We start from the raw sequence: 27,943 nt of genomic DNA, 5'->3' as shown, positions 1-27,943 counted from the left end.
AAAAGCCAGGGCTGTCCCTGGTAGTCAAATACTGGACTTAGCTTAAGTAGAGTGATTAATTAAAATAAATTTATCAAGGTTTATTTTAATACTTATTTTTTTGTGATTAGGCTGGTTTATATTTTCTCATGTGAGATCTATAACATGAGGATTGAATTAATTTTGCGGAGTTGTGCATGCTAGTGGTATTATTTTAAATGACAACTGATACTATCATTAAGAAAGCTAATTCAGAATAAAATGAACTAGCCTAATCTGTAGGTGCTTAATACCCGCAATGAAGGGCTGGATGGCAAAGCCTTCACTCTGGGTACCTGTATGACAGTTACTGATTTTAGTTATCTGGGGTTGGATAGCACAACTAATTGTACAGTCATCTCATTGTGGGGTGTTTTCCCTTGAGTGATCTAAAAAGCTTGTTTATTGCTGATGCAAGATTTCTTTCATGTGTCTGAAGGGAGAGGGAAACCAGTGTGGAGCTGTTCTTGCTTTTGTCTGCGGAGTTGAGTATATACCTTTCCTGTGTGAATAGGGGCTTAAATTCCAGAAAACAGGAGGATTTTATATATATGAGATGTCTTGTATATGCCCCATCCAATGCATTTATATAAATTGGAGTAGAATATAGAATTGAACACTTGTGTTTTTAAAAAATAGGGTTTTGCAGATGTTTGGCAGCTGTTACCAAGGTTTGAGTATTAATAGCTTTGTTAGCGTTTGCCACAAAGATCCAAATAAACTAAGCATAATACTAAGATTTACATCTTTCTTTTTTTCTTCCTTAAGCCACTTGGAAATGCAGTGGAACTCTGGAATTTTTTCCTGCAAGTCTTTATTTTGGTCTCTAGTGTTTCTTTGTTTTTACTGGCAAGAAGTAAAAATAAAAGCAGTTGGCTGTTCTCTGGTATATACTTTCTGGTCTGACAGAAAAACCTTTATCCCATTAGGTTTGGCTCGCAATTTTCCTGAAGTCACAAAGACCTTTGTTGAATGAGTTGCCTGTAGGGGAGAAAGTAAAATCTGATTTTTGCAGTCGAGGATGTTGGATAATATGCCTCTGCTCCAGTTTGGTGGAAGAAGATGCTGCTGTGAAGAGTATCCTAACTTTCTCTGACAGCTCCAAAAGCATTGTGATTTTAATTAGAGATGTACTTGGTTCAGTTTTCTTTCTGATATTCTGGCTACATGTGGACAGGCAGGAAGTGATGATCCTACAGGGTTTTCTCTTAATAAATCATCTGACTTTAAATTATGTACATTATGAAGTGCTTGCATTCTGGTGCTTAGATGAGGAATACTGTGATTCTTCTGTGATGTAGAAATTTTTTTATATATAATTTTAATCTGATATTCTCTGAATGGTAAGGTTTGGAGCTATTTGTTCTGGCAAGGAAGGATGAGAGACTTCAGGAATAGCAAGTGTGGGAGAAAAATTCTCTGCTCAGCAGTAGCGTTTCTAAAACTAGAGCTGGCAATGAGGCAATCAAAACTCTTGCAGTGTTTGATAATCAGGCTGTAAATTGGATTTCTGATGCTGACTTAATATTTAAATATGCTTAACTAATAAATATGTATTTATAACCTTACCTTTTAATTGGATGACTAAATAGTTCAGTAATTCTTGATATTTTTTTTTTTAATTTCTTTCCTTACGATCACCTGATACAATGTCATCATTGAAAAGGCAACATTGCTAAGGACTCTTTTCACCTTTCTTTTCTGGTGTTCAGGGCCATCTTAAGACTCCATGTGGCCTTGGGATGAGTAAGAAGTCAGTCTGCATTTGACAGTGATTTACTGTGTGACCAGACCTGTGCAGACACTGTAGAGTCCAGCCTTATTTCACCGATGTTGTGAATCATTTTACACAAGCAAAGCAAGTTACATTTTGTGGCAGCAATGAACATTTTGGAGAGTGTACAGTAATTGCTTTGCATCTGAAAGAAACTGTTTCTTCATCTGGGGTGAACCACGAAGAGTGCACAGTGTTAGAGAAGAACGGCTGCTTGTAGCTTGTGGTGTTGTAACAGTCTGGCCATGAACGTGCTGTACTCTGTCTCTAGTCTCTCGCTCTTCGAAAAATAAGAATGCAGATGTGCTACACTGAGGTGGTCTGCTAGATAAAATTGTTTCATTGCACATTTTAAATGGCATCTTTGCTGTTTGAGTAAAATGATCGGATTCTTTGAAGAAAAGGTTGACTTTGACAAATTTTACTCTTCATTTATTGCATGCATAAAAGGCTCGTAAAAAAACTTAAGCTTTATACTATGTGTCACCTGTGTGTTTAGGTCTGCTGCCCTATAATAGCATCGTTAACAATACAACCGTAGTAATGATGTTCTGGAAAAAGTCATTCATTCTTTCTAGCCCTTATCATGGACTTGTTCTCACCCGTGATTTTACAACTACCTTCCTTTAACTTTTCATTTCTACGCTACAGATGTGACTACTACAGATGTGTCTACCCAAAATACAGCTCAGCTACTTCATCTTTCCTGCTAGAATAACATTACAATTATATGGCACGGCCTACAAAAGTTAGCATGAGAAGAAATTAAGAAAGTTTGTTTAAACTATACTGTTTTTGAAAGGTATTTGATTATCCACTGTTTAATTCTTCCCTGTGTATTGATATATGTAGTCGCACTTACATCTTTATGCTATAGGATCATATGCATAAGTTCTTCTTTCATTTCCCAATAAATACTGCCAAACTGTATTGGTACACTGTAGCTAAGTATGGTATCTCATTGCATGCAAGTGAAGTGTCCAGCTAGAAAATTTAAACTGAAAGTTACAGAAAACTTGTAGATTTTTCTGGACCATGAAGCCTTTGTTGTCGTTGAGAGATGAAGGAAGGAAGGGAAAGAAAAAGTTAAATTAAGCCAGATTTTTGATGGGTTAGGATAATGTAGAATCTTCTCTAGACTCATAAAGAAATGTAGCTAATGTTAATATAGGTGACTAATGGATCTTTGGAAATCTTATCAATGTTTAAACATTAAGAGCACGGAACGCTAGGAAGCTTGTTCTTCACTGGTATTTTTCTTGGTCTCATCTTGGATTTTTTGCATGTGTAATGCTGCTTTGTTCTCTGGAGCTCAGTTTTGCACTCTTCCTCCTTGATTCTTGTACTTGTGTTTTTGCATTTGTTTTTTTATCCTTTTTAAATGTCAGTTGGTAGTGCACCCCAAACCAGATGTCCAAAATCTTTTCCAGCCATGTAGGTCAGGTTGTTACTGCTGTTCCACCACTGACTGCTGTTATGCTGGATGTAGGAAATAAAAGGAGAAAAAAAAAAAAACCTAAATCTCAAGTTCCTGTGGAGTCTGCACTTGGGAGTAAAATCAGTGCACGGGAGAGCCTGGGGTGTTTGGAACTAAGGTAAAATCAGGAAAAAGTATTGCTAACTGTATTGGTTTATCCATAATAGAGTGGGAGGGGTGTGTGTGTCTGCTGAGAGCATTCTGAGAACAGTCTTTCTGGTTGAGCAGTATCGTGCTTAAAATGGAAGCAGAATCTCTATGGAAACTCAAAGTAGTGGTCAGATTGAGCATTACAGTTTTGGTTTGGCTGTAGTCTTTTGCTCCACCCTACAAAAGTTGTAAAGAAAATATAGTTGCTGGATCTTAAAGAACTGACCTATCCCAAAATAAATCACGGTTCTTCAAGCACTTTATCAAATGCTGTTGTTAGTAAATAAATCAGTCTTTCTGTATTCCTGCTTAGCTGATTGCTTCCTTGAGCCAATACAACTAGTAGTGTAGCAGTACAGTGAACTCAGAGCTGCTCTAGTTTGAATTAGTTTTATTTGAAGGTGGAGGTAACTTGCATTGAATTGTAGTGCTTGTAAAGGTTTAGAGTTTAACATCAATTTCAGTTTTATTTTTGCATTTGGGTACACAGTTAAAAAAACGAAAATAAGATATATGTGTTAGCTATTAAGAAAGTGTACATTGTTTCTTGTGCCTTGAATTTAGTCAAATTTGTCTTATTAGGTGCTTTAGCCAGAGTTAAAATGAAAAAGCTGCGTCAATATTCAGAGCAAATCTAGACGGGACTTGCCAACTGTCCTTTTCAAGTCCTGTGAATTCTGTAAAGGCTCAAGTTTGAGAGCAGCAATTCCCTTCCTTCCCCATTACTGTTTTTTCCTCAAGTTTTTATTTTTGTTACATCCTTGAAATGAACGTGTAGCTCTGCAGTGGGGTTGAAACTAGTGGACAGTGGCTGTGGAGCAAAGGCATGGGACAATTATTCATGAGAAATGTGACTGAAAGACTAGTGTAGGTTCTCATCTGTTCTCAGTGAGCTTTTGGGGAACTGTCTTGTTTTCTTGCTTGCTGGAATAGATTATAAGCCATTGTAAATTCACTGATGTTAAACCTTCTTTAGAATATGGCTCAGTATCAAATGAAAAAGTTAGTATCTATAAGATGGGTTAAATAAAAAAAAAAAAAAAATTAAAGAACGAAGTGTGTGTTCTCCCAGCTTCCTGTGTTTGTGTTCTGTTTGTATGTTGTTAAGGTTGCTGTCCAACTGCCTCCCCACAGTTTGAATGCAAGCTTAGCTGCTGACTAGGTCCAGATGTGAACAGATGTATTGGGGACCTGGTGGGAAGGTCAGAGTGGGCATGAGGCACAGAAGCACTTGGTAATGGTATGTTCAGATGCAGAGGATATCTATTCTTTTAAGGCATGTGTGGGAGTGCTAAGTGCTGGTAGATTGATGTGGTGAGGCTGAAAAGAGGTCCTTGACCCCAAGAAGGCTGCTGGAGATGCCTGGACAACAAAGCAAGCTATTTTATTTTTTCAGACCCGCATAAAGCTTTCATATATATACACATATATGTATAGATTTGCAAGGTTTTAGTCTAATTGCTTAAGCTTCCTTTTTTGATGGTATTAACTTTTCCCTTGACTGACAAAACTAGAAGATTGTGTAACACAAAGCAAATCTTCATTACACTCTTACTTGACAACTGTGTGAAGCAACTTACGTTGTGTATTCAGTAGCTGTGCTTAGACAGCCTTCTGGGCATCAGAGAAGAGCTCATTCTTCAAATCAGTGGAATTTTCAGATTTTCTTGTAATACATAAAGCCCCAGCCTTGATATAGATTCTTTTCTATATGCAAGGAGGTATTGTTTGTGCATCCTTCCTTAAGAATTAAAATCCTGTATGTTCCACCAGGCTATCTTGCCACTTTTCCTAAAAGCATTGTATTACTTGAGTTTTCTTCCTTTTTATGTCACGGATACTAGTATTTGAAGGAAAACATAATTTAGAGTTCTGGTTCAGAGAGCTGCAGATGTTGCTTGGAAGGGACATCTGGAGGTCATCTTAGTCCAGCCTCCCACTCAAAGCAAGACTATTGCCAACACTAGTTTAGGTCAGTTACAACTTTGTGTAACTGAGCATTTAAAATCTGCAAGGATAGACTCCACCGCCACTTCTCTGGTAACCTGTGGGAGTTTGTTGCCCTCCTGGTGAAATTTTTTTTTCCTACTGTCCAATCTGAACTTGCAAAGCCAATATAACTACTGGGAGTTTGGTTGTGTCATCTCTGCTACTTCCTTCAGGTGCTTTAGGCACTGATTAGATTTGCCCTTACCTTCATCTGTCAGACTGAGCAAGCCCAGTTACCTCAACATCCCTTATCAGGTCAGACGTTCTAGGCCCCTGACCATCTTGGCAGACCTTTACTGGACAGTCTCCAACTTTGCCACATCTCACTTGAGGCTGAGGTCTCAATTATACTCAGTTACTGGTTTTTAATGGTAGAACAGGAATTAGATTTCTTCATTCCTGGTTGAGTCTTTCCTATATGTGAGTAAAGGATGTTTCTCTGCTAGATGTCAAAGTCTGTACCACTGAGAAGCAATCTGTGTAGCTTTAATTACTTTCTAGATAAGGTATACAAATAATAGGATTTTTGAGGATGTTCTAAGGATCTAAACAGTTGAAAAAGCAGAACAGAAAAGGGTGAATATAATCTGAAAAAATGGGAAAAAGTTTACTGTTCTTATTTCTTGCACTTTCCTTCTATATAGGAAGAATAGTCTTGCTTGGAAACTTAAATGAACTTCATGGTGGAAATTAGATTGACATAATGCCTGTTTCACAAAGACCTTTGATTGATCTACTGTGAGCATTAACTGAACATTGCTTAACCGAACAAATTGGAGACTTACCGGAGATACATTTAGCAACATCTGTAGTAGCTTATGAACGTGTGGAGCTGTTGCTAAAAGGAGTAGATATTCCTATGTTTTCAAAGTGAGGAATTAAATGAATAGAGCAGTGCTTACGATCTGAAAACTGAATGTCACATATACAATTATACTCTTGGTTCCTGAGAATAGCCTTTTGAGTCCTTTGACCAATTTTAACCAAATATAGCAGTGGAATAAGTGTCTCTCACATCCAAAGTCCTTTGAGTAGGAGCACAGTGCTCATCTGTTTGGGTGGCCTGCTGTATTCACTGGTTTGTTGGCACAAGTTTTGTGCCATATCAGAAGTAGTACTTGTGATAGGGATCTGCAAGTAATGTAAGATGCAAGAAACAGTGTCATTACTTTTGTTCGTAGAAAACCTTTACTTGTGGAAGTGGGGTGGGGTGTGGGAAGACACATGTAATGTTGAAAACATGGAGCAGGATTTTTTGTCTTGGATCACTTTGATTTCAATGCTGAATAGAAAGCACACCAATCCAGGAGAAAGCAGCACAAGATTATAACTCATATTGGTCCCTCCAAGCTTAAAGTGTAAGTATACTAGCTGAAAGGGATACCAATACTCAAGTCTAGTATCTGCTAGCTCATCAAAGGTGACTTCTAAACTGAAGGAACAGAAAGTTAACTAGTATAGCCCTTTAAAATGGTCTGAAACTGCAACTTGTAATTGTAGAGTGAGTTTGTCAAGGCTTTTTGTTTGGTTGTTTTTTTTTTCCCTACAATACAACAGTTCTGTATTTTACTAAGAAAGGGGATGAATAAATTTAGTTATTCTTTGGATTTCTTATCTTACATCAAACTCCCATGGCAGACTACAAGGATACAAAAGAAACATTCTAATTTGGGAACAGTCTGTATTGAATGAGTATTGTCCCTTAAACTGCTTGCTTCTGTAACTTCCCTATGGGAGTTGAAGCTTAAAATAATCTAGCTAACATTGCTGTGTTCTCTTACTTAACAATAACACTCAACTACTTGCATAGATACATCGTGAAAATGTGGACAAGGAATTATCTATTGTAATCTTATTTTGAAACTTCAGGAGGGACTTAGTTTCAACTTCCTTTTGGAGTCAGCGCAGAGACCTGTGAAGGGTGCATGGTTGGGGATGAACAGGAAGGTAGATTGGAAGAGTGGGGTCTGCACACCTATGTGCTGAGTATAAAAATTTGTCTGAAGGGATAAAATAGAATTCTACAGTGTGATTTCTAGCAGCACTGGCATTGGTGTAGGGCTCAGTTAAGAGCGAAGCTCTGAACTGAAGCATCCTTTATGATCTTTCTTCTCTGACTTTAAGTGCGGCTGCCTGTAGCATCTATCCTGAGGCCAACCAGCTATGACTGGCCAATTGGTTTATGGGTTAAAAAAATCTGTGGTATGTTGTGATGCTTAAACTGAAGTGCTGCTAAAGGGAAACAATGAGATAATTAACTTTTTTTTTCTTTTTTTTTTTTACCAGAGGTATGGAGAACTTGGTGGCTGGCTCTACTCTTCCTTCTGTTTTTGCAGATGAAGATGTAACTAAGGAAGGTAGTGAAATTACTGTAACTGGGTAAGCAACTACTTTTTAACCATCAGCTGATAGATACTATCTCTAGGCTTGCCAGGGAAACTGTTTCAGTGAGAAGAGGGCATTCCAAGTAATTTTAAAAAACAAAAAAAAAACAACAAAAATAAATCCAACAGTGCTCCCATGGACTTGATAGAACATCACAGGACTCTATTTAGGAGAAACCAGAACTATTTTGAACTGATGGAAATAATCACAACCCTTTCTTTAACATCTCTTGTCTTTTGCTTCCCTAAGTTTTTAGTCTTTAAGACAGATTTAAACACCATGATGGGGGCAGAGAGGGAGCGTGTATCCATTGGCTACAGTGGTCCCTGCTAAATAAATTATTTTTATTAAACATACGCTGTTCATCACTGATCTCTGAAAATCGCTGAGAAACTGATGTCTCTTGTCTTTGTCAGACTGACTCTGCTTTTACAGACTGAAACAATGGCCTCTTAAAATCACAATGACAAAAGAAGTTGTCTTTTAGGAATACACAGGATTTTTGTTGTGTTTTGATACTTGAAGTTTCTTTTCTGTTTTGTAAAGCACCAAGCAATAAAATTCGGAGTTTGCAGGCAGGTAAAGCCCTGTAAAAATGAATATTGATGCAGTTACTTCAAGCCGGTCTGAATTTGGATTAACATATCTGGGACTTCAAACTTGCTGGTGTCAAATGAAGTCCATGTTCAAATTAGGTGTGTTTAAGAGGTATTAATGCGTTGACTGAGTTTCATCAGCTTTCACAGCAAATGCCTATATCACATTGAAGTTTTTCATGTCTGTATGGTTTAGAAAGCTTCCCTGATAAGGGGCAATGGATAGGAAAGCTGAAATGTTCTTCAAACCATAACAGTGATTCTAAGAAACTGTATTATTCTATTTTCTTTTTGACACATACCAAATGTAATTAACTTATATGAGTGTGTACGCTTTGTTCCCTTTCTGCCTCAGTAATTGTTAGTAATAGAACTCAGTCTGGTGTCTGAAAGTCAGGCATGGATCTCTCCAGCCCTTGTGTCTTTACCAGTAATTATGCCCTGATTGCTGATGATAGTGAGTAATGAAAATACGCTGTTCTCTCTATTTAAAGACAAATTTTCCTGTAGGCATTCAACTAACAACTCTGTTTACATACCTCAGTTTTCTATAGCTGTATTCTACATTAACAGGAACTATTATTTTGAATATTTAAAATGTTTGGCATGCATGTAAGCAGCTATAGATCTGAGTAAATGAACAAAGTAGACTTGAAGCATACACTGCTGTTATAGTAATTTTCATGGATGTGACTGGGCAAGGCCAAGTAATCTTTAGCCTGACTCAAGAAGGGATTAGAATCTGAGATGAGTCCCAAAATCTTGTATGTATTTGCTCACTGAGTGCAGTGGTGAGAATGACTGTGGGGTTGTTGCCCCAAAATATGTGCTCATCTCTGTCTACCTTCAGAAATATTTCTGCATCCTTCCTTCTTTTCCCCTGCCTCCAGACAGCTTGCCCTCTCTTGGAGTAAGGTTGATTGATATAGCTTTTGCAGCAAAAATAAATAATGGCCATTCAGGAGCCTGCTGGGAGCTAGTCATGTTTGTGTTTTAAATACCCACATGTCTCAACAGGAGATTATGTTGAATGAAGTTCAATCCAAAGTCATATACAACCACAAACCTTTAAGTGTATTTGTGGAGAAATACATTAAATGCACCTAGAAAGGTGTATATTGGTTGAAGATGAGACCATTCATTTCAAATTCCTTACGGTATTGTCGACGAAGTGTATATTCATGCTTTCTGATTTTTGATCCAAACAGTTGTTTGTATAATCAAAAGCTTCACTAAAAATGAAGTAAAGTAACACTTTAAAAATCAAACTGTCTTTGAAAGTCCGTAGTAACTATGGTAGTTAACAGTTGCTTGGAAGGAACAGTTAGTTCTTCAAAAATTACTCTTTAAAAAATCTTGTTTTTTCTTTTTTTCTTGCTAGCGTAGGAACGGAATGTATTTGCAACATTTTTGCATGTTTTAGAAGATTAGAAAGGAAGTGATTTAGCAATATGATGATTAAATTTTTTTCTTTTCCTATTATGTGCTTTTTCAGATTAGCTCATTCTGAGAGTTCATTCAGTGGTGGAACTTCACAGTCTGTGAATAACCCAGATTTGGTGGAGGATTTGTCACAGGTTCAGCAGCTGCAAAATGAGTCCTCTAATACTGCTGAAAACACTGAGCAGAAGCCTGAGGAGGAGGTGAGATGAAATAATAGTGACTTCTCAATGAAGCAAAAGCATGGAGTTCTGTCACTATAGTTTGTCTTATCTACTCAGATTTTTTTGGCTAGGATCACAAATTTTCATCCATTTTCCATTTTCATCTTTTGATTCTTTCTAGTTTTCTCTTGTGTTGCACAACTGCACACAGATAACCAAGGAAAGCTGGCCATCATAATGTACAGAGAACAACACACGTCTCTGGCTTAGCCAGCAGACTCGCACTGCATTCAGTCTTTTTCTGAAGACTAAATGCTCAGCTGCCACAACTTATTTTATCTCTTGTGAGTCAGGAAAGTGAGACCATTGTACTCCTCTGGGAGTAACTGATGTCTTTGAAAGCATGTGCTTACTATTTTAGACTATACCTTGTGTACCATCCCACACTGATTTTTGGTGACTAAATTATGAAGGAAGTGAAGGTTAACATGCAAGTGGTTTGATAATTGCATTTTATATTCTTCCTTGTAGTTTATCTTCAGCTGTGAGGTCGCTGTTTAAGGAATTAGTAAAATTCCAGAAAGGAAACTAAAGCTAACACGATGGCAGGAATGTATCAATTTGGGGAGAGTTTAGAAGTACTGAAATAGTTGTATGTATCTAGCATAAGAAAACAGTGTTGTCCAGAGATAGCTTATAGTAGTAGCATGAAGCCAGGAGGACGAGTGGTAATTATGTCATTCCTGTGAGCTCACAGTGTACCACAGGCAAATCTTAGAGTGTTCCCTCCTTTGGAGTTTGTTGATCTCTCTATTGGAGGTAGTTAGTGAGAAAGAAAGCCTATAGAATAAATTAGAATAGAAAAGCCTATGTACTGTCCTTTCACCCACATTTTGGACACAAAATGCACAAAGGTGAAAGATTTGGAAGGGGCAAAATAACTAGCTAACGATTGTTAACTAATACACCAAATCTCTCCAAAAGGGATATTGAGGCAAATGACTGGGGGCGGAGGGGTATGTGAGGGTTAGAATAATTAAAACAACCCAAACAAATGAACCACAACCAGACAAACAACTAACACAAAATATTTGCAGTTGTAAATAATATTTACAGTTGCGTTAGCTACAATGATAATTTCACGGGTTATCAACCATCACGGTTTTCCAATCAGAAGTTGATGCAAATGTTCATTTATTGTCCCTGTGGACCAGGAGATACTGCAAATAACTTTTCACAGTGAGACTTTGGCTTTACATAGAGGAAAGTCAGGATTGCTCTTAAGTAAGGTTTGAAACTTACATCCGTGGAGAGGATGTGTTGCAGCAACATACTCCTGATGAAAATGTTTGAGACGTGAATATTTATTCCTTCCAGAGGTGGTAATTCTTTTCCCTCAATCTGAATGTTCTTCCATTTTCATTTTGCAGCAGCAGAGAACTAAACGAGGAGGCTGGGCCAAAGGGAGAAAGAGGAAGAAACCCCTTAGGGACACCAATGCCCCCAAATCCCCCCTCACAGGGTATGTGCGATTCATGAATGAGCGTAGGGAGCAGCTTCGAGCGAAGAGGCCTGAAGTCCCTTTCCCAGAGATCACCAGGATGCTGGGCAATGAATGGAGTAAACTGCCTCCTGAGGAGAAACGGGTACCATTAAACTCCCTTTTCCTTGTTGGATTGTGATTACTGTTAAATGGGAATATTGTTGTTTAGTGAGGAAGCTAACATAGGGTGGGTTTTGATTAAAGCTATATTTAGGAATATATTTCAAAATTAAGAGGCACGGGTCCTCCATAGTTCAAATAATGAACACTGGTAGGGCCGTAGCATCTTGTCCAGGTGTGACTTGAGGAGAACTGTATCCTCTAGCTAGTGCAAGAATATGTTCAGAACGGGGAGGAGTGCTCCAGTGAGACATCCCATAGTTTGAGCAATTTATCTGGACGTAACTGTTGTACCTAACTCAGGTGCAGCTGAGACTTGCCAGTTTCCAAGGTCAAAGCCATTGGAAGGATGGGGTAGGCATTTATTCATTGTGGCTGAGGAGGATTTGGTGGGATTTCAGAGCTGCTTGAAGGATTTTGCAGTTCTGTTTATTTTTCAAACTCATCGACGTATGTAAACATCTAGTGTCTTAGAGGAAGACAAGCAGACCTGAAAGGACAGGTTACTGAAGGAGATGGTTAACATGAATAAACGTTTAATGTTTTGAAGTAGTGCTAGCTCTAGAAGGAAAGTTGAGATCTGTATGATGGATGGGACAGTGAGAGTTACGTGTTCTAGTTTCTACACACATTACCTCAGGAAAAGGTTTTTGGTTTTTTTGCACCTTTCAGTCAGAATGTGATGTCTTCTAATTGGGACTACTGTGGCTAGTGCACTGTCTATGTGAATGAAGACCAATGCAATGTTGGTCTGGTTCTTCAACTGCTTCTGGAATGGACCTTGTTATTGCTAATGGGTGTCTTACCATCCACACCTAATTGCCAATTGGAGATTACAGCAAAGCAGTAGTTAAATCACAGGGCAACTTGATGTTGTTATATGAATTTACCTGGACATTTAAGTTTTTGAAAATACTATAAGGAAAGTTTTTATGATGGCTGAATGGGATGATTGAAAAAACAAGAGTTCCTGGTTTTGCTTTTTACTAAGCTTGTAGAATACAAGTTATACAGAGATACTGTAAAATGGTGCATAGGCATAGCATTTTAAACATAATGGAAAATGTGTGTCAAAGCAAAACAGTTGATGTGGTAACAGATCTGTAGTGAGAATGATGTTCCTGTCTGCTGTGAGGGGGGGGGGAATAAGGGCAGGGGGTGGAGGGGTAGGATGTCTTAACATAGTCTTACCGTGCCTGAGACAGAATTTTAACCTAGGATTGACTTCAAATCTCTATTTTTATCCCCAGGGAATCTGTCCTTTTCTGAGTAAAGCTGTGAGTCTCGAACCTATAGTGGGTCAGGGAAGGACAGCTGAGAACTTCTTTCCCTTCAGTTTCTCCTTCCCCTTTTTTATTAAGGCAGTCAAGGCCACTGCTGCTTCAGAACCCACATCTCTAATATGACTGCCCAAAATTCTTGTTGAAGCTGAGTAAGCTTGGTTTTGGTTAGCTAACAACTATGAAGTCATTCCCCTGAAGCAAGCAGTGGAGTCATAGTATACTACCGCTGTGGCAGTTAGTACCATAATCCAGGGGAAAAGCATGTCTGATATGGCTGATGTCCAGCAATATTAGCAAACTAGCTGGTGTAAAAGTTGAAGGGAAAGTCTCGCGTTTCCCCCGTCCCAGCCCTGTAGGCTTGTTGCTTCCCTTTGTATTTGGTGAGCATAAGGACAGATCATTTGAGCTGACTGGACTGACCAAATAGTGAGTCTTCCCCAGAAAAAGACCATTCCTATACTCATAGGGCAAACACCCTAATAATAATTCTTCTTGTTCTTCCCCTGTATTGCACTCTTTCAGCAGCACATTGCTGCAGATGGAAAAGAAGAATTAAATGTCTTATGGAAGAATGCAATGTCCAAAAGCAATGCAAACCCAGCATTGCCAAATTTGCACCCCAATGCAGAACGTTCACAGTGTCCTCAGCAGGGTCAAACCAATGTTGCAAATGTGTGGAATTTATAACTATTATGTATATTCTTGTGATGACTTAATGAAAATAAAAGGCACACCAAGTGACTAAGGTTCACTCTGATTTAATACTTCCGTTGAATTTTAAACTCATTGGGGCAAAAAATTGGGAAGGCAAATTTTTTCTTGAAAGCATCCCATTAGTTAGTGTTGTGATCACTCCTTGAATGGTTTTCAGTTCATTGGTTCCCTTAAGAATTCTCCAGTAAAGCTCATTCTGTTATGCTGATGTGTGAAATATCTTCAGGCTAGAAAAAGGATTTCTTGTAACCTAAATGCAGATAGCTTAAATTGATATAACCTAGGCTCTTTTATCTTTATGCTACTCTTTTCCAATAGCCTTAATGTCTTATTGACCTCTCAGATGGGTGAAGTATGTGGTTGTAGAATGGTAGTGCTTTTTGTCTGGGATGCGTGAAAACAAGAGTGTATTGGAACCCCACTGTTACAGATCTGAACCTTAAAGCGTGATCTGTTAAGGTGTTCTTGTTTGGTGGTGTTTAATCCCAGCCACAGAAAGGCAATTCTTCAGTATTTGGTCCATAAAATATGGGTATTATTCAGTTGAATTGAGTAGCTTAGTAGCAGGTTACTTCTAGGTCTAACAAAAAAGAGTTAACAGAATAGTGATTAGAATTTAAAAAAATAAAAAGAGAGAGAGAGAGAAAAAGGGACACCAGAATAAAGTAATTTTATCCAGAAATCTTAGGTCTTTGCATCTCACATACATTCTCATTGCTTCTTCACTCCCTTCCTGTTTGCATAAGTGAAATGGGTAAGCGCTTCATCTGACAAGTTGTTTTTCTTCCCTTCCTCCTGAAGGGGAGGAAACTCCCTGAAACTCTTGGACTTTTTTGTTTCAGCGATACCTTGATGAAGCAGATAGAGATAAGGAGCGTTATATGCGGGAGCTGGAGCAGTATCAGAAGACCGAAGCCTACAAAGTCTTTAGCAGGAAAGCACAGGACAGACAAAAAGGCAAATCACACAGACAAGGTATTGAATGGGACAAAAATATGTGCCTAGCTAGGACAACAGAAGATTCCCAGCTAGTCATAAAGCCTGACACTTACTTGAAACCTTTGATTTAAAGGCTTGTTAGAAAGTGAATGTGTTCTTTCTATGGCACTTGCATCAGCTTTGTATAAAGTGATTAGATTTATGTAAATTTAACTGTATCTAGATTGTATTGGAGGATGTGCATTAAAAGCAATGAAGTTACACACAGCTTCTATGTGACTTATTAGGAAAGCTGCACAAGTTTTCTGTCTATAACTGTTGTGTAATTATGGTTGTGCAACTGCTTTAATTCTTTGGTTCTTATTTTCTCAAATCTTGTGCATTTTGGGGGATTTCTTGTCTGTTTTTTCTTTTTCAGATGGAGCAAGACAGCAAGCCCATGATCATGAGGTAAACCTCTTCATTCTACCCTTACATCGGTGGGTAGATTTTTCAGATGACGAAAGTTTCTAGTGAAGTCAATAAAAAACAGTTTATGCCAGTTGAAGACCCTAATCAGAGGTTTAGAGTATGAATTCTTCCTCTTCCTATGCAGTTTTTGGTCAAAAGTTAGAAACAATTGAGTCTTATCCTAACATTAGCATGATGGCAACTAAATTTAGTAACTCTTGGGCTTATGATCTAAGATAAAGTGGGAGTGTAGGGTACAATTAAAACATAGATCTGTTTTGTAATGTTAAATAAATCAATGGGTGCAAGTCAGGGTAATTGAGCCTTTAAGTATCTGGTGGAGTTTCAACTTGCAAAATTTGTACTTCGAAATTTTTCAAAGCAGAGAATTTAAATTGTTTGGTAAGTAAGCATCGAGGTAAAACTTACAAATAGCTTGAGACCTAGATAAACCTTCCAAGTTAACACCTTTAGGTTGCTGTTTTGAGGTACTGGTTTTCTGCAGCAACATGAATGCTTGTGGCTTCCTTGAGAAGAAAATGGGTAAAGTAGCCAAATCATTGAGAGATCTCTGGCTTAAACCTCCTCCTGCCCTGACATCCCAGCCCTCCCTTTGCATATGTAAATAATGGAAAAGAGTAATAAAGTCTGGAGATAAGATGCCTGTGCTTTAGTTGATGAGACATATCACAAATCTTGTGCATCCTGGCTGACTATGGTATCACTCCCCTTGAAGTGCTGAAACTTTCTCTCTCCAGTTGTATTACCTAGGGCCGCAGAGCTTCTGTCATGGTTACCAATAAATTGCAAAGAAAAAGCAATGAAAAATCTTGTTTATACACAGCTTCTTCACTTGTAAGCAGTAGGCCTTTCTGAAAGATCTGTTTTTCTTTGTGAGGTTTTTTGCCTTGGGAAAGCAATCAAGTTGCTTTTTAATGTGTTCATTACAATAGCGACAAGGCTGTGCATTGCTGAGGGGCAACTACTAGTCTTGTCTGCTTGAAGGGAAATAAGTTTCACTTTCCTGAAAGTGCTTTGTTAGCATGTTTTTGATATGTCTTTTTATTAACTCTTAAAGGAAGTACTTGCAGCCAGATTAATCTTTAGAAGTACATGGTCCCTAGAATTTCTGATTCTATAGTCACTGTATCTAAATCTGTCTTTAAGTGTACAAAAACAGATTACTGAAGGCTTCAGGTTGATTGTAACGTTTACATAACCTTTGAATTATACAAGTGGCAAACTACAAATTCAGAGTCTTGCCTCTCATCCTTCTCACTCAAGCTATCATTGCTGAAATCTCACGTCATAAATGTGGTTAAAAAGGAGTTCTCCATACCTGTGGGGCTTTTAAGCTTCATCAGGTAGTTATTACACAGTTGAGCTAGCAACGTGTTAGGCAGGCTTCCTCTTCTGAAAGCCTGCACCTTTGGCTGCTTAGCATGTTTCACCTTTATATTATAAAATTCCACATGCTTATCTCCTGATATGCTTTCACGTCTTTTCTGCAAAGGAATTGAGTATTATAATCCTGCGCAGGCAAGGAAGAAGCAGAAAATAGTTAGATTGCTCTTAGAAGTATATACTGGAGCTGTTACTGGAAGTAAGACTAAAGCTTTTTGTTGTCTTGCTGCTGTCTCTTACTCGCATTGACTATTATTATTGTGTTTGTGATTAGTAGGTATGATCTGATTAAAATATTTCTTGAGAGAATATAAGAAAATGAAACCTTTCCTTCTCCCCTTGTTCCACTTAGGTGTTCATGATTTAGTTTCTGTGAATCGGTGGTGAATTAATTTTAAATATTGTATATAGAGATGACCTCCAAAAAGTTGCAATGAACAATTCAAATACTACTTAATTATAAATAACAAAAGAATGAGGCTTGGGAAGGTGAGAGGAAACTTTTAATAGGAAGATATAGCCATGAAAACTCTGGAGACACTGTCTCCATGAGCTCATCTGTGAGCATGAAACAGAACATTTTTCTTCCTCCAAATCCTAGTTTCATAAATACGACATATAGCAATATAGACTGGAACTATTAGTTGTCATCAGCGGTGACCAAACCGTTATTAATTGTTCTCCATTGCTCTGTTATTGCTTCTTTCCTCAAGCTCCTTGATTCAGGGTAGTTCTACCTTCATGCAGTCATCTACACAACATCTTACTGGCAAGATTTCAAAAATTTATATACACAAGTCGGGGAGATTAGGCATTGCCTGGTAGTATCTACAGCCTTTGAAGATAGGGAGATGGCTGTCGTAGTAGGAGCATGCAAGAAGAAAACTATCTGCTCTGAGAACGCTTTTTTTTATGAAGTAGTATGTATATTATATCTGTTCCTTACATTGTCTGCACCTGACCGTACAAGGAAGGATGAGCTTAAACAGCCCCAAGAATCTCATCTTTCTCTTTACCCTACTTTACCATGTGTCTGAGAACTTCACATCTGATTTGTTCTGGAACCTCCAAAGGTCAGTCTGTTTTAATAGCCAGATGAGAATGGTATTATTTGTTGACACTCTGGAAGTGTCTCAGTCTTATTTAAGGCAAATGATAGAAACAATAATTTTGGTTCTCTTTTGATTTGAGGGATGACAAAATGATATGCAACCTGAACAGACTGGGCCTTTTTAATAGGAGGTAATGATTTTAATTCTGAGTGAACTTCAGAGTGGTTTAATTACTTCAGATTTCTCAAGAGGATCTTTTACGTGCTGGGTAATGTATTCTGTAATGGAAGAGTGCTGATGGTTTTCATTAGCACTCTTCTGTTTAGTAGAGATTCTGGGTTGCCTTTGAGAAGCTGAACAGTTTCATCTAATCACTTTAATATTTTTCTGTTTTTACATGAAGAACCTGTATCCTTGGGGTGCAAATAGAATACCCTGTCCTATTCTCAGTACCCTCTCCTCTGCCATCTATTCTCTAGGAGCCTGCAATGATCCAAGCCAGTACCTCTTTGCACGCAGGTAGCAGTAGTAAGCGTGAATCAGAACATTCAAGATGGATGTCCTATAAGTTGTTTAACCGAGCTTTGTAACTGCCACCATTTCTCTATGTATATTAATGTTGAGATCCTAGGTTTTGGGGTTAAATTCCTAGCCATCTAGGTAGTGTTCTGACAAAATGAATGCATTATGCAGACTTCTGTATGTGACTTCTCATTTCTAAGTACGTTCTCCTGGGACTTCTTCCCTATAGTAGCAAGTATGAAAACTTCAGTGAAGAGCATGTGTGATCGTGAATTGCTGGCGACACCCTACTGTGTCTCACAGAGCTGGGAAGGTTTCTTCCCCCTCCATTTAGTCCCGCCTGTTTCTAGTGCATCTTCAGTTGATTCAGGCCAAGTGAGCTTTGAGTTCTCAGCAAATACAGAGCTTCCCAGCTGTAATTCTACCAGACGATAAAACTCAGCTTCTCATTTACTTTAAAAACAATCAATTGACAGTCTCCTCAGGTAAAGACAGAGTATCTGAAGTTTCAGCTAGTCTTGTCTATCTTGGTTGACTGCCAAATGGCATTCAGCTCACCTCGTCTTGCCCCTTTGTGGCAGACACCAGTATGATACTCTGAGCTCAGGTGCCAGAATTCCCTTATCAGCTGTTAAACATTTAGGTTTTCTGCTGGGCACCAAATCATATTTGACACAACATAATTTTGGAGGAGGCATTCATGGTACATTATCAACTGAGGTGTTTGAAAGGTTTGAAAAGCTTTTGTTTTCCACAGAGATTCTCTCATGTTTAACTTTGTTTCTATATTAAGTAACAGGTTGATTGTAGTTGCTGCAGTTCATCAAACCAAATTTGCATTGCCTTTTCAATATCAATGTGTTAAAGCAAGCATTAATTTCCATTGGGTTTGACATGTAGACATGGTGACTGAAGTATATTATGGTAGGTTTTTTTTCCTTGAGTCAAATCAAGTTTTTTAGTTTTTGACTAAGTTATAGAACATTTCCTGCTTTAAAAGTTATTTTAAAGAAATCACAAACCATAAATTGACATATATCTTCTGCACCTGTAATGCTCTCTTAGATTTTTAATAGCCTCAAGTTCACACAGTGGAATTTCACCAACCTTATCAGAAATTAGGTGATGAGGTCTGCAAGTTGACAGGAAACCCTTGACTACAGGCTTTGTCTTCATATGACAAACTTCTCATGTGTTTTAAAGTGAAAAAAATGTTGCAGTGTTTGATTTTGCAGTATGCAGGAGACAACAGTCCACTTTCTTGAAGGCCTCTGCATATTAATGCGTACCTGCCATAGCCAGGTTGAACGACTACTTTCTAACAGCAGAATGTGCCTATACATATTCACCTTTATTTTTCCAAGATCCTACATGTTCTGTAGGTTTCCCCATAGATTCTTACTCATGTTTATACACTTCCTTTCATTAGTGGCAGCATCCATCTAAATGTTTCAAAAAAGACATCTCTTCCAGTTTGGAACAGACACGTGGAATTGGTACACTGGAAAAGTTGCTGATGTTTTTCATTTAGCTGTTTTTTCCTGGCTGTTTTCTTTTTCACTTTGGTAGTGAAAGACAAAGAACCATCAAACCTAGTGTGCATTTTGCTCTCTTTATCTCCTGTTTGTTGTTATTCCTGTATAGGCTATTTCAGAATGTGTCATTTGGATGATGGTGGAATGTTTTCCAGTGGAAAAATATATATGAATTCAAATAGTTTTAAAACTGAATGATTCTGGTGTGTAATTTCATTAGGGCGAGAGGGTATATTTTAGTATGTTGTATGTTATTTCTTGATATGGTATTTGACCTTTATTAAACCTGTATCTTAAAAAGCTGAGACTTACCCTTTGGCTTTCCTTGATAGGAGCTGAAAGTGTCTTCCATCCATCCAGCTCCTCTTCTGCCTCAGTTTTTGCTCTCCCTTCTCTTTCTATTTTCTTGATCAAAACAATTTCATGAATTCCTGAAAACAAACAGTATATAGCTATTTATTACTCTTTTCTTTTGTAGAAGGAAGCAGATACAAAGGAGAGATCTGTTTTTGATATTCCAATCTTCACAGAAGAATTCCTGAATCATAGTAAAGGTAAGTTAAACTTTTGCTGGGCTACGTCTTTGCTTTTCCAGACTTTTTGCCAGGTGCTGTCCAGTTGAAGAGTCCTTGTACTCTCCTGTCTCAGCTCAAGTAATGACTTGGGTATAGTTGGTCAGTGTTTCTGATATTACCTTACCTCTATACAAATACAGTGGCTGCAATAGCAGTTTTTCTTGGCTTTGTCTTCCGAAACTATCCTTTTGGAGAACATTTCTGATGTTTAAACTCTACTTGCTGTTATTCCAGCCATTCCAGGCTGGATCCGTTGTTCTATAGGATAAAGAAATACCTAAGATGTAGTGTGATTATGATTCATGCTAGTTAGCAGTATTTTATCTTTTTTTCCCCGAATATGTGGAAGATTCCACTGACAGGTTTTCTGTTACTCTATTTGGTTTTCATAGCTGTGTGTCCCAAGAGTTTAGGATTTTTTGCCAGATTTCTTGGAGACTCTTGTGACTGAACAGACTTCAGATTCAGATACTTTTCCTAATGATCAATAGAACTGTATTTTTGTCACTAGTATCTTGTCGGTAGGCCTCTTACCACTGCTGCTAAGTTATATCATACTGAATACATTTGAAATCAGTCTTGCAGTCTTCCTTCCTAATCAGTTCCTCTATTCACTTACATTCTGATGCTTTGAATGTCTTCTAATTTGTCTATCTCTCTAGAATTTAAGTCCATTAAAGTACTGCTGTAGGCACTATCGGTGCTTCATGATATAATGCTTTTTCATCTATAAACCAAAACTGCACCATTTGTAATCATCGGTTGAGCACTCTAGAACATTCTGCTTCATTGCCTACCAATCATAGATACATTTTTTATAGCTTTTTGACTACATGGGAATGGGTTGATATTCACAGCGCGTGAAGCTGAGCTGCGGCAGCTGCGTAAATCCAACATGGAGTTTGAGGAGAGGAATGCTGCTTTGCAGAAACATGTTGAGAGTATGCGTACTGCAGTGGAGAAGTTGGAGGTGGATGTGATACAGGAGCGTAGCCGCAACACAGTGCTGCAACAGCATCTAGAGACTTTACGCCAAGCACTCACAACTAGCTTTGCTGGAGTTCCGCTACCAGGTAAGACTTTTTTCCTTATGACTGTCTGACGTGTTAAATTTAATTTCTCATGTTTATATGATGATGTGGATTTACAACCATGGGCTGCTGTTGTAGTTCTATGATCTTGGCTGTTTCTGAGCTTTTGTTGAATTTAGATAAGGAAATCTTAAAATGCATGCAGGGGAAGGTTCAGTGCCAGTGCTTCAATTCAGTGTGGCTTTTTTTTTTCTTACTATTCTTACTCTTCTTTTTCTAATAAAGAGTCCTTGCTTTCCTTCACTTGTTTTGTGAAAATGTTACTAAATAGAAAAGACAGGACCTGCAAGTTCCTTGATTAAAAGAAATGCTGCATCTGTATTGTCAGATGCCAGGGAATCCACTTAGATACTATGAATGCCCAGCTGAAGAAGTTTGTTATAATTAACTGTGAGACCCAAATCGAAGAAACCCATGCTTCGTTAGTCCTGATATCCTTGGAGCTATTCACTTTGCGGAGTTAGGAGGACATCATTTTACAGAATCTGTCACAAGAGAGGGTGCGTGGCAAAAATCACCTCCTATAGCAGTTTGTATGTTGGCCCAAATTGCCCTTAGTGTAGTCTTAACTTTTTTGGAATTGCTATGGTCATCTAAATATTTTGTGGTTTATTTTACTATGTTAACTGTAGGTAGCGGGGAAACACCCACGATGGAAAATATTGATTCCTACATGAATAGGCTGCACAGTATTATTATGGCTAACCCACAGGAGAACGAGAACCTCATAGCCACAGTTCGAGATGTGGTAAACAGACTTGAACGCTAGTGACTGGGTAAGTGCTCACTCGTAGGCTGCTTTTGTTTTGTATCTACTCTGTACCTCTGACACTTGTTCACACACTTATTTTTGTGCTGATCTCACCATATTGTACAATCAAAAAGTTTATTCCTCAAAGCCACAGGAGCAGGTTGACTTAAAGTCAAATGGGATTGAAAATATCCAACAGCATTAAAGAGTTCTGAAACTCCCCTTAGCTCCAATATCTTTTGTATAAACACATAAATAGCTGTTTGTCTTATTGTTCATTGTAGTTGGGTTGACAGAATAGTGTGGAAAAAAAAAAGGGGGGGAGAGGGGGAGAAAAATTATTTACATTTTAGTGACAGGGTGGCTAATTGAGAAGAAGGTTCCTTTCACGAGTGCAGTAAATCTGAAAAATTCTGCATTAATTGTAGAATCTGGTGGTCAGAGAGAAGTTTCATTTGTCTCAAGAGGCTACAGGTGAACTCATCTCTGTTATAAATTGAAAATACCCTACAACTACCTGCTCTGTAGCACCTATAGTCAAGCTCATCTCGTTATGAAGGTCTACATGTAAACGAAGCACTGATGTGTGGTTCGGGCTATAGGTAGCATTTGCTGAGACTTTAATGATCACGTGGCTTGTGCATAGATTATTACTGAGCTCATGACTGTATTTTTGCTTCTGTTTAACAGCTTAGAAAACTGTAATAAGGAACTGAGTAGAAAAACAAATTGACTAAAATATCAGTCTTTCTGCACTACTGTGCTTCTTTGCATTTCCCACACCACTTAGTCCCCCGCTCTCCCTGTGATGCACAGCACTAGACAGCCATTAGGAGTTTGCCTACTTCTGTTTTAACTATGTACATATCTGGATTCTTTTGGCAGTTATTATGTAGAGATATACTGTACATGTCTTGAATAGTATTTAGAAATGCAAATAAAGCTGCATTATGCCATCTGCAAATACGAAGACAGGGCTTTTCATCCTTTCTGATTCTGACCTTTTGTGATACTGTGTAGAACAGTTAATTACACGTTCCCCATTATAGTGTGGCTTAAGCTAAAAGATCATTGTCCTTCCAGAGGGTAGCCAGATGGAACGGACTATAGTTCCAAGAGATGACTGAGCTCCCAGTACAATAAAGAAGTGGCTTTACTGCTGCTATTTATGAAGGGAACAGCTTGTCGATCCAGGGCTGGGGTTTTTCAGTAGCTCATCAACCTCCTCATTTTCATACACTGTTTTCAATTAGCACTCTTAAGCTCAGAAAGAGAATCAGGATGGGGAGGTTTTTCAGAATGTATAAGAGGGAAAGCAGTTTCTCATCAGTTATTAGAAGGTCATGCCAGGCCTTGAAACAGATGTTTGTCCTTTAAACACCTTGCTGGAAGAATCGTATCTCAAGGCTACTAAAATCTAGACTTTGGTTCTCATGTCAGGCAGATTCTTTATTTCCTAAATGATGGATACTGTGTTACTAAAAATGCAAATATCTTTCTTGGATAAACTGGATTCAGCTGTAATTGGTTTGGAAAAAAATAATTCTTTCTTTAGAATGTCTTCTTCCACTTTATAGTTGAAAAATAGGACTCATTCCCTTCTTCCTTCTCCCACCAATATCTTCCCTCCTTACCGCAGCAAAAGTGTGAGGCAATTAAAAATGTAATTAATAATCACCTACTTTTATTATATATGCATTATACATGCATTTCACTGGATATGATGATCAAGTAATTCATAGGGCTATTAATTACACTGACGTTCGATTGTCAGGGATTTTTTTTTGACAAAATCTTAGAAAGGAATAAGGTTGGGCTTTATTGGATGCAAACTTAGAAAAAAGTAGGGTTTCCCTAGAAAGGAAGGAAGCTTTGGATAGAAAGATTTAACTGGCATCCGATAAACTGTATCAGCAGACTGTCATTTTCATTGCCACTTTGTTAGCATGCATGTGAAGTATGTTCCTCTAAATGTAATCTCTATCAACCAAATGGTCTGTTTGAGCTGGAGACATGTTAGAAATCAATTTCATAGAAAAATATATTTATTATACTCTTGAAAACCAGTGTACTTTACAGAACTGAGGTGTTTTTTGGTGGCTTGCTACACTGTATTTAGTGACTTTTTGACTATACTACTGAATGTTTTTGTTTTTCTGTACTGCATGGTAAAGAGAACTTTTTTGTGCAGACCATATATGGGGGAGAAGAGGAAGTCTTTCATTATTCAGCACTCTGTTCTTCGAGTGGAAACAGGAGTTCAGTTACAGTTCTGTCTCTATAAGTTTCTTTGCTATACTTAATATTGCATTTTCAGATAAGCCATCCAAAAAATAATGTCACGGTGCCTATTTAATCCTTGCAAATTGTATTCTTCTAACGCTTATTTTTCTGTTTTGTCTGCAGGTCTTGTCACCCAGGGATGCTTTACAAAATTTTTTTGGCCAGTGTGGAATAAGAAGCCATGAGGGAAAGACTAGGGGTGGGAGGCAGAATTTCAGGTTTGTCCTGGTCCCTGCCTTTGTGGTTTGTCAGCAAGACAAACAGATCAATGCATTAAAAGGTCTTAAGAAGCCACGGACACCACCCACTAAACATTTGGAACTGTCCTCTGTGTAAACATTTACGAGCATGCAACTTCTGTGCAATCTTCAGTTTCTTATTAATTTTGCTGGGTGTGAGGTGTGTATGTTCTGTGGACAGGCTGACTATGGACATGAAATCTTGCAGTTTGTGAAATGAAGTCAGCCTATGTGCTGTAGTAATAACTTTGATGTGTTATGTTGCCTACTGTCTTCTAGTGTCTTTTTTGGTTTTGTGTTTATCTTGTGGGATTACCTTCCTCCGCTTTAGTTTTTTTCTTTTGATCTTGTTATCTGATACTTGCAGTACTGGATAGCTGTGCTTATGTTCTCTACTATAACAGGCCTTCTTCCTTGGTGTACTGTCTTGTCCTACCATGCCTGCTATGTTTATATAAGCTTTTCTGAAGCAGAATCCTGTTTTTTTTGTTACCCTGCAACTTCTACGGTGGGAGTTTGCTTCCTGCTGGAGACTGGCTGTGGTTGGTGCTTTATGACTTGATTCTACTATGAGACAGACTTCCTCTCTCCCCCGCTCTTTTCAAGCACCTCTCCTGCACATAGCATCCTGCTCTACTGTGAAGGTCTCTTGTTATCTCTTGAAAACGTTTGGTGGAGCATTTTACTGCTGCAAAGGTCAGTGGTAATCAAGATAGAAAGTGAAATGCTAGCTCTTGGTTAGCAGGAAAAATAGGAATCTCCATTTTAGACTAAAAACACAAAGCTTGTCCTTCCTCATGATTTTGAGAGAATGATCTCACTGTGAGAGCAGTATTCTCTAAAAAAGAGAAATGGGCAGGGGGATTGCATTTTTTTTTTCTACTCTCCTGAAATCACAGCGCTGGGAAGCAATATGCCTGGAAGCAGCACATGTATTCTTGCATTAATTATTAGAGCAGAGAAGGTTATTAGCAGCTAGGTCTGCAGCAGCCCACAGAATTCTACATTGCAGCCTGTAAGTGCTTTCACCTTTTGTACAGTTAAAGTACAGCCTGTGGAGCCTGTAGCGTTCAGCATATTATGTTCCAGTGTGACCTAAATGGCCTTTCACTTACATCAAGTAGAACTCTGCATGCTAGAGTCTGTAATCTTGCTGAGCTACTCTGCACCTCCTGTCAAAGATGAAGGCACCTACTGTCCGCACTAACTTATGCAAATCATTTGCGGCCCTTTGGTTCCTGTCAAATTGTTAATTCAAACTTTGGTTGAGCACTTGTTGGACATCTCTGGACTTTATGGTGGTGGTTGAAATCCTCTTTCTTCCACATGACAATCTCCTTGCTCCTTCTTAAGAAATCCTTAAAAATTCCCTGTTATGAATTGGAGACCGCTTTCATTACTGGAGTGCATTGCAGTTCAGCATCACTTTAATGTATCTGTAATGCAAGTATTTGAAGATTAAAAAGCAGTTTCTTCTTTTCCCACGCTGTACACATGGACTTCATGCTTGCCTGAAGCCATCTCCAGGTCAACACCTTGTATGTCAGGTCTCTGCTTACTCATGGGTTTATTGCTGTAGCCGAGCAGCAAGGATTTCCATGTAAACTCAAGTCTTCCTTCAGGGAGGAAACTCCTTTCTCTTGTCTTCGGTCTCATTTTCAAGACTTCACAAAAAGGAACCTCAATTTGCTGCATTGACCTCCATTTTCTTTAGCATGGATGAGGCCAACTAATGTTGGCATGAACTTCTTTAGCAGATTCTGTAATAAATCTTGTGCCGGCAGAAAATCCTACAGGTTAATAATGTCTCCAGAAGAAGCACCGATACCTTCATCTCCTGTGTGTATCTTTTTTTTTTTTTAGAATTGCTGATATTTGAATATTATTGAAGTGGCCAAAATGCACTGCATAGCCAAAAGTTGATTCTAAAAATTTGATTCACAAAATTCTAAAGTTCAGTCTGTGATATCTCACCTAATACCTGGAGTTGTATCCCATAAACACTCCAGAAATTGCTATGTAATATGGTAGTAGGATGCAATTCCAGGCTGTGACATACACATACTGTAAATAAGGTGTGGGTGGCTGCCGGCTGCCCCTGCTTATATAATTTCAATGCAACTATCAGCTTGTGACATACTGCTAATACATCATTCTGTTGAGTAGCATGCAAGGGTTATGGGATTGGAAATTTAAGGTGATATTATTAGCTGAGGGCTGACAAATCTTTTGCTTTTTCCCACAAGGAAGGAGGGGAGGTGGGATACCCATCTTAAAGCACCTGGGGAAAGAATAATTTCTTGCTTACCAACGATGTGACAGATGATGTTTTATCTCATTCAGAAACTTCTTATTTACATTGATTAACCCTATAAAAATGGATTTCATCTTTCCAGTGTTTTCCGAGTGTCACTTGAGTTTACATTTTTCAGTGTTGGCTGATTAAAAAAAAAATAAGTAAAAAATGAAGTGGGTGTCAAGGAGAAGAGCAGGATAAAATGCTTTTGTCACTTAGAGAAATGCTAAGAGAAATATATGAAAACAGAATCCATTTGCTGGATTTAATGTGTTTGGAATTGTTGAGATGCCAAGTTTTCTGTACAATGTTTTTGTAATTAAACTTTCAAGTTCCTTTGTTTTTAAGAAGTTGATGTGCTTGTTTGACACTTGCTTCATTAAAATTGTTCAACGTTGAATCCATTCTAATTCAATTTTAACTGCATTTTGAAGAAAGAACTATTACTAGCATTGCTCTCTTCTCTGAGAGATTTCCGCAACTCCATGTTAACCTTTGAAAGGAAATGACGTGTTCCTTCCACCCTCTGCATCTTAAGCGTATCTCCCTCTGAAAAAGCTAAAGGAAGTAGTTATTATCTATAGTGATGAAAACTTCAGAGATCTTTTGCTATAGCTAATTGTAATCAGGGCCCTTCCTGTCATCTTTGTTCTTCAACTTGGGTACCTTTAAAAATGTTGTGAGACTCTCTCCCTCAGCCCTTTTTCGCCATCTTTGTCTTCCTTTGTCCTCCCTAATTTCGCACCACCATGTTTATTTTCTCTTCCTGTAAGAACCTTCTGTATTATACCTGTTCCCCCCAACTTGGTTTTCTTTTCCCCTACTAGATTTTTATAATGTATTTTCCCTCCTGCTTGCTGAGTATGGAGCCAAACTGTAGCCATGTGAAATTTGTACTTTGGGTGTAGATCCTCTGTGGAGGAGTTTGGATGACTTCTGCCTGCACTGGTGCCATTTCTGAGGCCACAGTGCTGTAAGCAACCATGTCTTTATATTACTTTTGTGGTCATGTATCATTATTTTGATTGCCAAATTAATGCCTGGTCTTTCTGTATACCAACAGGCTTGGTTCAGCTAGTATCTGCTATCTGGGACGGACTGCACATTTAGTTTTACAATGCTTTGGAGATTTTGTAAAACATCAATTATGAAA

General features: G+C 38.2%; 1 protein-coding gene across 1 annotated transcript in view; it reads left to right on the top strand.

The window, feature by feature from the left end:
• Positions 1–27,187, top strand: part of HMG20A (high mobility group 20A) — a 45,957-nt gene extending 18,770 nt beyond the window's left edge. Inside the window, exons 4-12 of the mRNA XM_082488727.1 lie at positions 7,695–7,787; positions 9,885–10,032; positions 11,424–11,639; positions 14,496–14,628; positions 15,011–15,042; positions 20,034–20,109; positions 20,988–21,203; positions 21,854–21,997; positions 24,379–27,187. Of these exons, the coding sequence (XP_082344853.1) occupies positions 7,695–7,787; positions 9,885–10,032; positions 11,424–11,639; positions 14,496–14,628; positions 15,011–15,042; positions 20,034–20,109; positions 20,988–21,203; positions 21,854–21,990 (1,051 nt within the window). The 3' untranslated portion in view covers positions 21,991–21,997; positions 24,379–27,187. The remainder of the gene's footprint in view (positions 1–7,694; positions 7,788–9,884; positions 10,033–11,423; positions 11,640–14,495; positions 14,629–15,010; positions 15,043–20,033; positions 20,110–20,987; positions 21,204–21,853; positions 21,998–24,378) is intronic.
• Positions 27,188–27,943: the final 756 nt, after the last annotated feature.

Source organism: Vanellus vanellus (genome assembly GCF_965231255.1).
Source record: "Vanellus vanellus genome assembly, chromosome: 11".
In the NCBI taxonomy this organism is placed as follows: domain Eukaryota; kingdom Metazoa; phylum Chordata; class Aves; order Charadriiformes; family Charadriidae; genus Vanellus; species Vanellus vanellus.
The sequence above is the reverse complement of the archived record's forward strand: the minus strand, read 5'-3'. Positions and strand labels throughout refer to the sequence as shown.